Source organism: Psittacula echo, assembly GCF_963264785.1.
Source record: "Psittacula echo genome assembly, chromosome: 3".
In the NCBI taxonomy this organism is placed as follows: domain Eukaryota; kingdom Metazoa; phylum Chordata; class Aves; order Psittaciformes; family Psittacidae; genus Psittacula; species Psittacula echo.
The window spans coordinates 112,470,968-112,485,252 of NC_137736.1; the positions used below are offsets into that span (position 1 = coordinate 112,470,968).

Consider the following 14,285-nt stretch of genomic DNA (forward strand, 5'->3'; position numbering starts at 1 on the left):
GACCCTACTATTGCAGTAGAAATGGTGACAATGTAAATCACGACTGAAATGAGATTTTATACAATATCTGAAGCAAGGATAAATCTTTTACAAAGCCATAAAAAAGCAATTGAGAAACAAGCTTAATTTTAACAGCTAGTGCTTGCAAAAGGGCACTACTGTTGGGGAAAAGGTTGACTGTTCAAGGCCTACAGCCACCAGAGAGGATGTTAAAGAAGGCAATATACAAAGCAGAAGTGACTCTGTACAGATCAGCATTTCTTTCTCTGCTGTGAAGGCAGGTGCTGAACCAGCACAGCAGTGCGCACACTGAGCAGAGGGGAAGGATGCTTCCCACACAGCCCCCATGCGCACAACCAGCTGGCAGGGGATTGCCCTGCACAGCACCGGCAGCTGCTGGGTAAGAAAACCTGGAGAGATGGCTCAAAGGCCGTTAACCAGTGCTCTGAGCATGGCTGGTTGCTTTCTTCTGCTGCTCAGAAGCCTAATCCTGCAAAAGGCTCACTCAGAGCTAACTGGGATGTGCAGACTTGTAGGGAAAAAAGAGGGGAGGAAAGAGAGGAAGGGTGTAAGAAGGTCACTTTACAAACCTCCAAACCATCTCTATTCAATCTTTGTCTTCTACGGCCTATTTGTTCTTTCAGTAATTGAAATAACATATTTCTTGGGTCCAAACCTCATCAGTTGTGTGGTGCAGTGACAAAATGTGTTTTTATTACTGTGTAGTGTGGGACTATTGTTGTGTGCAAAACCCCAGCTGCTTCATAGAAAATGAGCCTATGCAGAGAGCCCTTCCTGGCTCTGCGGAGTGAGGAAAATGCTGGTGGCAGTGCTGGCAGCTGGCTCCCTCAAGAAGACCTCTCAGCTTGCATTGACATTACAGTGTCACTAAGAAGCAACTCCATAGACCTTCAGGGAAAAAAAGCATGGAATGATGAAGAAAAGGCATTTTATGAATCTCCCACCCACCCTGGGAATAAGAAGAGATACACAGAGAGCTGCTACCATGTCCCTGCATTAGTGTTAAGTCCAACAATGCTGCTGCCGGCCCAAATTGCTGTGTGCCATGCACATACCACATTCTTTGGCTAATGATTTGCTCCCACAGTTCTGTGTGAGCAGAACTAAACCTGCATTTTGTTCATGAAAATAAAAAAGATGTAGAGGAGAACTGGAGACAGTCCACCCAGTTTCTGACTCAAAGGATAAAGAAATCCTCATTGTGCAACTTAACTACATGTAAAAGCAATGCAATCTCTTGCTGAGTATTTGCCTGTGTTATGCTAGCGATCTTTTGTGCCAATGCACTTCTGTATTCATGAAAAAAAGGAAAGTAGAAGAAATTGTGGAGGAATGATTAAGCTAATACTCCAATTTATGTGTCCAATTAATTTATGTTTTTTGATATTATGATGTAACATTAAAGTATTATGTTTTAATTTATTACTACTATCTTAAATTAATTATGCCAGTGATCTAAATATTATTTTCAACAATGTCAGTTGATAGCTTCAGTTAGTAGACATGTTGGAAACTAAGGTTAGAAAAAAATGTTTTCAAAACCAGCAAAATTTACAACTTTATCAATTTAGAGAAATTCAGCAAATGTGCTTTTTCAAGTTTAGCACTCCACTGGCAAAATATTAAGAGCAGATCTAGAAGGAGTGGAATATGTCAGCTTCTGTACTTTTCTCCATTCACATATTTATTTACTTTCATTTTGATGGTAATAATAATAATCAATCTTTTTGTGACAGCCTTCTTCATTTTATCCATCAGAGAGGTTTGTTTTTCAATGCTAACAGATACATGGTACTTTTCAGCTACATATCTCAAAGCTGGGGAAGCTGAAGATCAGTGATGTCAAACGACATTGAAAAACTGAGTTAGACAACTATGAACAACATCCAAGACACTGTGCAGCTACTTGCCTATCATGCTTGTTAATAAGTATTGTCAACTATTATTAACTAGAGTTTACTGGCTTGTAATTTTTACTAATGATAGTTTGCTATGTGACAACTTCACACCGGGTTTAATTTTTAATATAAAAAAAGAACAATGTACATTCTCTTTATTATTATGTATCAGTTCAGCTGTGTACATTGAAGCATTAAATACGTGCCAGATGCTGCATAGCAGTTTTCACCTCAATGTTTAAAGGCAAATACAGCCCTTGGTGAGCAGCAAAGCTTGATCCTGCTGATACAGAACACTGATGGAGCTCAGAAAAGTGCCCGTCTACTGGGAAACATCCCATTTAACTCTTATGGATAGGGGAGGGCAGGGAGCAGAAAAAAGTCTGGAATCAGCCTGTCTGCTAGACCAGCAGCCAGACTGATGATCTCTGACAGCAAAACTGATTCACTATGCAAAATTCAATGCTGCTCACAGTGGACACTTTGCAAGACTTCTAACACACAGAATGCTGAGGTTTCAACTTTGTCAGGTGGAAACGGGTGGGAGAGGATGGAGCTGCTACAGATGGAAGAAGAAAGGAAATACATTCCCATTCTTGCAGAAAGAAGAAACATTTTTTGCTACATAGTCCTGCATATGCCCATGTGCATGTGTTTATGCACATATCTGTGTGTACAAATATAGAAACAAACACTGTAAATGTTACTGCATATGAAAAAAGCCTGAGAAAACAGAAATTAGAAGCAGTGATATTCTCTTTCACAAAGAAATAAACATAAAGGTCCTAGGCAAATGCAATTACATTTAGTTTGTGTTTTTCAGTTTGCTTTGCTGAGCTTTGCATGAAGGTCATTATGGAGACATGGTTAAATTAAATTCCTATTAAAAATCTGCCCAAGAGGACTATCAGGAATTAGGAAGAAGTAGCAGAGTATTTAGTAGCAGAGAATGAGGAACCAAAATACTGGAGAAGCATGTTGCCCGGTTTAGTGAAGTTTTTTTTATGTGGTCACTTCAAGTAGCATAGAGGTTGATCTAGTCACTGTGGTATTCATTCTAGCTGTTTCTGATGCAAATACATTATGGGTTTGCAAGATTCAATACAAGATGATACACAGTTCACCCACTCATAAGGTATTTTTATCTCAAGAGCTGCATATAGGTGTGCGAATGGAGCAATGAGCAACAAATGAGCTCATTTGTGTAGATCTCTGCCTTACTTTGTGGCCTGATGCTCAGCATGACTCCACAAATACAGCAGGACAGGCTGGACACACACTATAAAGGATTAAGCTTTGCAGGAAAGCTCCTGAGGATTCTGGTAGACAAGTTTATCACGAGCCAGTCATGTACTCCCATGGCAAACAAAGCGAACAGCCTCTTAGGCTGTATTGCCAGCAGGTCAAGAGAGAAATATGTTTCTCCTCTGCTCATCTCTGGTGAGGCACCATCTGGAATGCTGGATCTAGTGCTGGACTGCCCAGTACAAGACAGAGATGGGCATACTGGAGTGGGTCCAGAGCAGGGCCATGAAGGTGACTGGGCTTGAAGCATCTGCTATATGAAAGAAGCTGAGAGAGCTAGGACTGTTCAGCCTGGAGAGAGAGAGAGAAAGCTCAGACAGATCTTAGTAGTATGTATAAATACCTGATGGGATGGTGATAGGGAAGAGGTTATCAGACTCTTCCTGGAGGTGCACAAGAATAGGACAAAAGGCAAAGAACAGTTTTCAACACAAGAAATTCCAGCTAGATATAAGGATTTTTTTTTTTTTTTTTTTTACCATGAGGTAGACAAGTACTGACGCAGGGCATAAAAGAGTGGTGGGATCTTCACCTTTGGAAGTGTTCAAAGTATGACTGGATGAATTACCTGATCTAAGCTTGCCCCTGTGAGCAGGGGAGTATCCAGATGGCCCTCAGATGTCACTTTCAAACCCAATTATTCTGTTACTTAGGTTGTAGAATAGAGCTGTTTATGTCAATACTTCACAGTCTGAATTTCAAAACTGGGTCCAAAATCTGTCTAAAAACAGATCTCAGAGCTCCAAGACCCCAGTATTTTTTTTCCGGTGCTTTATTTGCTTGGCAGTGTTTAAGATGTGCTGAAAATGAGAATTCTGGCAGAAAAAGAAAGAGAGGACCGTAACTGTTAACTTCCAACTTCAGCATTTCATGTTTTTGAAAGCTTCTTTCTATAATTTTAAATGTCCTTTTGATAGAGATTAACACAGAAAGAAATAAAAAACCAATGAAGGGCCAAAAGAAAAGTATTTACAGTTAACAACACTACCCATCATGATATAAATGATTCTTCTACTGCGCTTTTCAGCTTAATTGTAAAATCTATTTGGAGCATTGATTTCATTGTATTATCTGAGCATATTTCTGAGCACTGAACAAACTCAAGTAATAGCTCTGAGATCAGCTCTGGCTGAGCATATGACAGTCTGCTTCTCTAATAATAAGTGTTATTAGTGTCTGAAGAAGTAAAAAGAACAAATACAGTGGTTGAACAAGTAACATATGTTTTCACTGAAATCTTCAAAATTATTTTCTGTGATATTCTTCAAATCTGACCTCAGCTTCATTGATTTATAACACTTCACTCTTGCTTGCCAGTTAGCAAACTGAGAAAAACAAAAGAAATCTATGACATATATTTACCTAAGGTAAATTATTCCAACTAACTAGATGCAAGTAAAACAGATGAGGGTGATATGACATTTCCTTAAATGTGTGTGTTTGGCTATGTATTTTTTCTCCTCTTTCCTAAGGAAATCATATTTGTGCTACTGAGCTGTCTGTAAAATAGTTTTTAACACATTTTGTAAGTTCAGTTTTATTTGAAAGGAAGACAATGCCTCTAAGACATTGTCTAAGACATCTAGGGCATCTAGGACGTCTAAGACACTAAGTCTGTACAGTCCTTATTAATACTGGCTGCTGGGTGAACAGAGCCACCAAAAGGATAAGAAGCACCCAGACACTACACTTTCCATCTGATGCAAGGGTACTGTCAACTTGCACATCTTTCTGGATTAGCCATAGTAATTTCTATTTCTTGATTGTGTAGTACATTTTTGGGAAAGACATTTTTATGGTGCTTGTGGTAGTACTGGTGGCCTAAGAGAAGAACAGCCTATGAATGCCAAGGGTGTATCAGTCCTTACTTCTTACTGTTTTAAGAAGCTTATGGATTGCTTTAGATTATAGTCATACAAATGAAGCAGTGAATAAATTCTAATGAGAAGAAATAATATGAGAAAAAAAAAAGTTAACTTGGAAGCCTGACTTGGGGTTTCATAAGTTCAGCTTAAATAGGCATCTGTAATTAACTTTGTTTGGGCTTTCTCAGTAATAAATAAAGCCACATTTCTTTTTTAGCCATATTTATTTTAAAACATGTGTTCTGTATTTCGAATAGAAATGCAGTAAATGCATAATGAGATTAAAGTAAGGATTTTCCAATTTTGGTAGATATACCCTTTATCTTTAGGCTGACTTGACTTTTTATTTTGGTGAGTAAGCCAGAACTGCAAATAGATACACTATTTTAGAACACAGGAAGAAAAATTAAACTAACAGAAAGAGTAAGGAAAGAAAGAGACTGGTAAAAAGTGAAAGAAACACATGGGCCTCATTCTTGCTGTGTCATATGCAGTACATGACTTTGGCCTGGACTATTCAGATGCTGTACTGCTTGCTGCCAGTATTAGTGGATTAGTTGATAGGAAATGGAAATCATGTTACAATGTGTTTCAAAGCAGAAAGTTCTCTGTATTGAATTCAGGGGAGCACTTTAGAAACACAACTTGGAGAGAAGAGACGCACAAGCAGAGAATTTTCTCTCTCTCTCACCAACTGTCATTCTTTGATTCAAACAGAATATTTCCGTGCTTTTAAAAGACCACCTGCTGAAACTGCCATGAAAAAAGGGCTGTTGATAAACAAGGACATAACGGTCCTTGACAGAAGAGTATGAATCACTAGAAATGCATTCTGCTATATAAGCAATATCTGTTACATAAAACTGTGGAGATGTCATTTTATCTTTTTCTGTCTTTGCTTTATCTCCTTTTTTTCTGCCTTGTCCCAGTAGGCAGGAAAGAGCAAATCCTTTTCATGCATGCAGGAAAAGGGGGCTTTGTCTCGTTTGTTTCTGTCTTTTTTGTCTTATTTCTGGTCATTTATGCAATACAAATAAAGGACTATCATTGTTGGTTTTGGTTGGTTTCTATTTATTTATTTATTTAAACTGTGTGGCATATTTTTATTATGGCTGTGTCTGAGCAGATGAAACAAAGAGCCAGGGAAGTAAACTGGGCAGACAAATCATCAGATTCATTGAGATCGCTTACATAGTTCTAGAAAACATTCTGTTAAGCATAAACAGTCCTTCATAAGTAAGTAGATGTGATTTCTCCAAAATGGAAACACATCTTCTGGAAGTTCTGGAGGAAGCTGACATGAAGTAGACCTTCATAAAATCAGAGAATCATACAATGGTTTGAGCTGGAGGGGACCATAAAGCTCATTTAGTTCCAACCTCCCTGCCATGGGCAGTGACACATTCCATCTTCATTTTACTGCTTTTGCAATAAACTGTGTTTTGCAGCACAGCTATTTCTGGGAGTGAGCAGCAGTGGTCATGTCAAGCACTGCAGCCCCTTGTGTCAAGGACTGCGGAGCTGCCCCAAGCACCAGTGCTGCCAAGGTTACCTTGAGAGGCCATGGCTAGGGAGCAGCTCATGCTCACAGGCACACTTTGATCCATATACTAGATCTACACTGGTGAACTAAAATGGGTCAGGACCTGTGAACCACTTAAAGTGGGCAAATAAACAAAACACTTAATGGCAAAAGTCTCGATGCTTGTGGCTTGTCTTTCAGAGCCTGGGATTGCAGGATGTTCAGGTCTACATGAGGAGTACAGAGGAACTTCACTCATAGGTTAATAAAAAGGCTTTCCTTAAGACATTAAGGAGGCAGGGTGTTCTTTCACCATCCTGAGAATGAAGTGCAAAAAAGAGCTAAAATTATCTTGGCATGCTTAAGTTACATCAGATTCTCGAGAGTAGGTGGAGATCTACTGACTCAGATAGGCTGAAGACACTGTCTGTCTTACTGATGAATTGAAGCAACAACTCTGTGATCCTGCAGAAATCAATGTCTTGCTCCAGCATTGTGTTTAAACAGGGCTTGTTGCTGAGCCATGCCAACTCTGTACTAATACAGAATCCAAGCAAAAGGTATCATATCACCCCCAAATATCTCCAGTTGCTACTGGAGACTGTCCTATCATCCCCAAATATCTCCAGTTGCTACTGGAGACTGTATTGTCTTGTGTGGGTGAGCATGACCAAAGAAGAGGACGATAGCTTTATTAAGAAAACCATCACAGCCTTATAAGTCTTTGCATAGCCTTGAGAGTTAAGATCTGAAACCTTTTCTGAGACTAAGACAGGAGAGGGCAATCCAAGAAAATCAGATATAAACACTTGGGCTGAATGCATCTCTTGAATTTAATGCTGGCCCTACTCTTCCTTTCTACAACAGAAATTTGAAAATGAAACTCCATCTCTCTACGCTTCACCCTTAAAAGGAGTATAGGTTTGGCCCTTGCCCAAAACATCAACCTCACCATGGCAACATAAAAACCTGAAAGGAAGATCATGTGATCAAAAATGCTCATCCTGGGTTGTGCAAAGGGGGAGCCTGGATTTCAGGTAAGGCATTGGGTTCCAGAAGAAAAATTTTCACTGAAGACAAGCCTCAGGTATGGAGTGTGAAGGCAGCTTCTACACACACCAAGGCACATAGAGAGGAGAAAATAAATGAGGAAATTAATGAACTTAAGAAAAACATAGGAGACAAAAAGAAATAGAAAACAGTGAGAGTTGCACAAGAAGTGACAAAACAGCAAGTTGCTGATTTTCTCAGCTGGGAGAGGACAGAGAGCAGAAGACACCAGGTCAGATAAGTGGTGGGGGTAGGAGAGCAGCGCATGAGCTCACTTTCTGAACACAGCTAGTGAAAAAGTCTCCAATCTTCACTGCTTGAGGTCCATAGTCATAAGAAGTGTGAATGTGCATATATATGGGCAGTCACTTGAGAAGAAGCCCACAAGCCAGCTTTTCTCCCTTCATTAGCATAGATTTAAGGGCAAAGCAGTTTGAGTTACGGTCTCATTACTGAGATTTAATTACTTTTCCTAAATGTTCTGCAGAACATTTACTTGTACATTGCAAAGTATTACAGTATAGTCAGAACTTAGGCTTTCAATTACAGGAGAACTAGGCAGGAAAGAAGCTGAGTTAATTAGAGTCACTGAAGCTTAATCAATTCCTCTGTGTATGCAAGGAAGAGCGTGCCAACTTTTAGTCCATTTGTGAAGCCACCTTACCTGTCTGCTACAGGTTATTAAAGATTTCATGCAAAGGGGAAAAGTCAATGGCTGATATTTTAAAATGGCTGTTATTTTGCTTTTTTTACATTGGGCTAGACTCTTTTTGCTTCAATCCCATTTTTGGCAGACTAAATGTTTTTGTGTCTGAGACTGTTTTTGACTGCATATCCTTAAGAAGTACTTTCTTTCTGAAAGCAAAGTGCTTTCATTTGGAGACCCAAATCAGCACCCTAGCCCTTCTTTGGTTGTCAGCCTGTCTAGGAAGAGCAGGACCTTCGCAATGGAGAGCAAAGGTACAGCTCTTATGCATACTTTGTGTAGCCTGGCTATGCCATTCCTGCTTGTACAGTGACCTTTCTTTGGAAGGATGGAGAGTATCCCCAGGCATGCTGGGGAAGAAGAGAATTCATATGATCTGGGATAATTATAAAAATATTCTGAAATATATGAGTTACAATTTAATTAGGTAAAGTGTAAATAAATATATATATGGGCAGCACTATTAGAAAAGAAAGCCACAAACCAGTTTCTCTCACTTCATAAGCATAGATTTAAGGGCAAAGGCTTTACACTTAGGTGTGAATAAACACCAGCACAAGTACAGAAGAGGTCACTTTCTGGGTAAAATTCATCCTGCCCCAAATTAGACAGTAGCCAGATGGATCACTTCCAAAAAGTGCTTGTACGACTAACAAAGATACATGTTGCAAAGTTAGAACTACATGATCATTACAGTCCCTTCCAACTCAAACCATTCTATGAAGTTAGATGTTCACTCCTACCCTCCACTCTCCCGCCGCAATTAATGGAAAGAAGTCTCAACTTTTGTGCTTGCCCTGTAGACATGTTAACCAAACTCACCACATCTGAGTCAGACTGTTGAGGCCAGGCACCTCATTTTTACAACTTAACAAGCCTGCATTAAGTACCTATTTTAGACATGCAAAATCCAGTCCTGTATGAACTGACTGTGCAGGTGCCAATCTGGAAGGAGAACAAGTGAGAGCTCCTGGTAGCAAATAAAACATACACCTGAGATCATAGAAATGTAAATGTGGACTGTATGGCTTCATTTTGCTTTGAAACTGAGTGGACTTTCAGTAGATACACCTATGCAGGATGGTAAGTGTATCTCAAGACTTATGGTAATATAGCATACTTTATCTAAGTCACATTTGTATGCCATGTAAAAGAAAACAGGTACATACACATGGGCACACACACCTGAGAGAGAAATTACTTTTCTCAATGTATTTTAAAAGGCCTTCAAATGGATGTTCTGTTTTACTACCACACAGGCTGAACTTGGGGGAGGATCTCATTATAAGCTGTAGACAGCATGTGCTAAAACATAATGGCATTCAGAATCAAAAAAAAATGGCCAAAAGAATATCTATAGCAATATGGTGTCATCTATTCTTCTCTTGGCAGCAGTCAGAGAAAAAGTCCTTGTTAAATCATCCATGCTATTAATTCTCAGTTTCCCTCTTTATCTTCTGCCAATGAAAGCAAAACTGACATATATATTTCTATAAATATTATTTTTGCATTTCTGTACCACAAAAGACATTTCATATTTCCGTGACTTTGGTAGCAGATGCATCATGACCGTTTTTGCAAAAAATCCTCAAAATTAATGCACTAGCAGAAAAGCAGAGCAGCGGTGGAGGATGGACCACCAGCAGATGGCATTCATTCCCTGCAGTTCCTGCAGCAGCAGCAGGTACTGAACGGTGCACTTGCACCAGCACATCAGCATAGTATGTGGGATCAGGCAGGAAGCAGCTAGTTAACCCCAAGCTATTTTTCTGTCATTTGACAAAATGCTCCTTTCAAAGCATTACTGTATTTTTTCCATCATTTAAGAAAGAGCTTGTACATAAGCACTATATAGATAGATTTGCCACATCACAGCAGCAGGATTTTATATTCACTTTATATACTCATGTAGGTACTACTAAGCACAAGCCAGTCTGTCTGGCCCAGTATTTTCTTTATCTAATAGCAGCTTTCCATAAATAACTGATGGAAGAACCTGACCTTTGTTCCCAGTTCAATAGCACCTTTATTCTACTGTTCTTCATGTTCGTAAATAGTCTGCTAAGGTAATACAACTATCAGTTTAAATATGTGCAGTAATAATTTTAAAGCATTTTATGACTAGAAATATACTGTCTATGCTATTTCACATAATCAGAGTGGCTTGGAGACCTCATCTATTTCCTTCCTCCCTGCAATGGGCAGGGACAACTTCCATTAGACCAGGTTACTCAAAGCCCCATACAACTTGGCTTTGAACACTTCCAGGGATGGGGCAGCCACAGCTTCTCTGGAAAACTTGTTCACCACCCCCACAGTAAAAAAAAATCTTGTTAATATCTCATCTAAATCTACCTTCTTGCAGTTTAAAGCCATTCCCCCTTGTTCTACCACTACATACCCTTCTAAGAAGTCCCCCTCTAGATTTCTTGTAGGTCTCCTTCCAATACCTTTAGGTATTGGAGGATTGTTACAAGATGTCCCTGGAGCCTTCTCTTCTCTAGGCTGAGCAAGCCCAACTCTCTCAGCCTGTCTTTGCAAGAGAGGTGCTCAAGCCCTCTGATCATCACTGTGGCCTCCTTTGGACTCACTCAAACAGGTCCACATCCTTCTTATTATGTTGTTGCCCCCAGAGCTGGATGCAGTACACTAGGTTGGGTCTCACAAGACTGAAGTAGAAGGGGAGAATCACCTCCCTTGACCTTCTGGTCACACTCCTTTGATGCAGCCCAGCATATAGGTGTCTTTCTGGGCTACAATTACACACTGTTGCCTTATGTTGAGCTTCTTGTCATTCAACAACCCCTCATCTTTCTCATCAGGCCTGCTCTCAATCCATTCTCCACTCAGCCTGTATTTGTGCCTGGGATTGCCCCAACCCAGATACAGGACCTTGCACTTGGCCTTGTTGAACTTCATGAGTTGCACACTGACCCACCTCTCAAGCATATCAAAGTCCCCCTGGATGGCATCCCTTCCCAACAGTGTGTCAACTGCACCACACAGCTTGGTATCACTGGCAGACTTGCTGAGGGTGCACAAGCAGCTCACTGTCCATGTTGCTGACAAAGATGTTAAGCAGTTCACCATATGTTTTATTTGGTGAATAGAAAGTAATACTGGATTCAGTATTACTCTCTATTCACAAAAAAACTGGATGCTTTTTTCCATCAAACAAAACTTTACCCCATGAAGGTATGGACTGAGGGCATCTTGCCAGTTCAGCAACACCATGTTGCTCCGCCAGCCCTGAGACCCTGATGCAGCATGCATCAGGTATGTAGGTGTTGCAATGTGGGGCTAAACATGCAGCTGCCCCGACTGCTGGCACCCTTCGCCTGCAGACCTGATGAGTCTGAAAGGGAGGGGCGTTCACTGCAATACTGCAGTAGCTGTTAAGAATTATACAGGAAAAGCAAACGGAGCAGGCAAGTGGATGTACAAATATAGGCCCTTGAAGAAAAACAAAAAGAAAGAGCAAGCAATCTCATTTCCATTGAGAAAATAAACAAAACTAAATGCACAATGGTATCTCATGTGGAGTTTCAGTAATGTGCTTACAGTGACATTAAAAGTAGGTATTACCTGTTCTAAGAGATTCTGAAGCCTCTCTATTTCACAGTCTATTACAAATTTCTTTTCTTGCCTTCGGTCCAGATCTTCTAAAAGCCTCCTGTAGCTGGCATCATTAAAGTTCTCCACACAGATGGCACTGACTTGCCAGCTATTTTGTCCCGCTTTTTCCATAATAGCTTGAAGTATTGAATAACCTAAAAGAAAATGATACAATATACTAGTAACACAATCAATGCATTCTTTTGAATAGGAACTGTCCTTAATCAATATTATGTCTCTTAATATTTGTTCCTGCAGGGAAGGGAATAAAAGACTGCCTGTATCCCTACCTATGCTGCTAGTCATAATCAGCACACAGTATGCAGTTAACAACAATTACCATTGCTGTGATCAGATTGCTTGGAATGATTCTCAGCATTATGGATAATCTTCATATGACTTACAAACACAAACTCTTATAATCAAGCATTCACCTTCTCAGACTGGTTTTGTACAGGTTTCTGTATCTGGGCAGTTCAACACAGCAAAGAAAAAAATATGAGCCTACTCATTCATCATAAGTATTTGCATACTAAAAAAGCATCATTTTAGATATTCAAATGCTTTGCCTTTTTTATTGTTTTTGTTTGTTTGTTTGTTTGTTTTTTGTTTTTTAACAACATTTAATCCAAGGAGTTTTTAATGCTTCTTAAAAAGAACTCATTTTTCATTTATTTATGCAAGTGATGCAATTCAGACAAGGTCCCCCTATCTAGAGTCACAACGCAAAATATTGTGGCTTTTAACTCGTTATCTGGATGAATTTTCCCCAGTAGCTTTAAATAAAAAAATTTCACCTCTTGAAAACTATCCATAGTTATGAGACTACACATAGCTTCAACAAGAGGGTCCTGTGCCTGAGTGCAGTGACCTCCAGCTGTCATTTTAATGCACCTGAAGATACCATTGTGTGACAGATTCCCAGATGCACTATCAGGCATTCCCAGAGACTGAAAGAGGAATCTTTCTAAGTTACATTTCAGGAATGTGTGCTGTTGCTAACTAACTAATTATCAGAAGACCTACAAAACACCATTTTGCCTCCAGTAAAATAAAAGCAGACAATAGCTTTATCAGAATACAAAAATTTTAGGACACATGAGAAACATTCTCTTGGAAATCTAGGAGTAGCTATTTTTCTGCTGACTCGTGGCATTTGCAGTCCCTGAAAAACTAACTTAAAACGTGTATCTCCTTGTCATTATGACATGATGCACCCGCACTCCAAAATGAACATCTATTATTTTTTCTTCAATTCAGATGACATATTTAAGATAAAAATAAAAACATTTATAGAGAATATGTAAAATGCATAACATATTTTATCTTATAAATGAGACATTTATTTTATGTAACAGTAGTTTATCTTAGGAAATGAATTAAAATGCTTGATGTATTGAGTATTAAAACATTTTTGTACTAAGCATATATTTTTAACCCAATGACTGTTATTTTTTTTCAAAGAACCATACAGATTTCCTGTTAATTGCTGCATAATTATTCTGCTTTTCCTGTTGCTATATTCAATCTCCTTTTTGACTGTAATTATCTCTGCAAATCATGACAAGATTCTTTCCCAAACACTGTATTTCTTGCTTCATTTCCTATTTATTTCCATATATAGATATACATTAAAGCTACTCCAGTGTTACAGGGGTTCCTGCTTCATTTACACTGCAAGTTTGCCTTGATCTTTGCTACAAAAGCAGTCAACATTTACTTAATTCAGCTTCTTGACATAAATTAACATTTTCTTTGATTCAGAATGAATGGTGTTTGAAACCGCAATTGACATCCCTCCATTCCTTTCACATTTTGCTTGGACAACTTTACTAAGATGTGTTTTGATCAAACTGGGAATTTATCCCAGCAAAAAGCATGACAAATATCAGACAACTAAATAGAAAAGCTTTTCTTCTACCTTGGATCAAGGTTTGACTTGCCATGTTTCATTAGCAACTGCCTTCATTTAGGCATTTGAAGCTTCTGTAACATCTTGTCAGTAGCTGGCACTTGGATGTGGGTTTTCGTGTTAGCATGTCTTTCACATATAGCATAATACAGCTAAATGGTATTAACTGGATATGGTGCAACATCTCCATCAGAAGAGTTCAGAATCTCTGCGCAAACCATTGGTGGCATAGTCATCTATTTAGTGTGCAAGAACAATTTTTAATATAAGAGACTGATAAGAGTGGAGTTTACACAGAATGGATGAAGGCATTCATAGGCTCAGTTGGCACAAAAATTAGACATACTGAGAAGAATGCTTATTTGCTCAAAATAATTGGCTACAGCTGACA

General features: G+C 39.1%; 1 protein-coding gene across 3 annotated transcripts in view; it reads right to left on the reverse strand.

Annotated features, from left to right (window-relative positions):
* Window positions 1–14,285, reverse strand: part of GRIA4 (glutamate ionotropic receptor AMPA type subunit 4) — a gene marked incomplete at its 3' end in the record, with an annotated part of 229,397 nt that overhangs the window by 82,500 nt on the left and 132,612 nt on the right. For all 3 annotated transcript variants that reach the window (XM_080612922.1, XM_080612923.1, XM_080612924.1), the window contains exon 4: window positions 11,953–12,137. In XM_080612922.1, coding sequence (XP_080469048.1) covers window positions 11,953–12,137 — 185 coding nt within the window. The remainder of the gene's footprint in view (window positions 1–11,952; window positions 12,138–14,285) is intronic.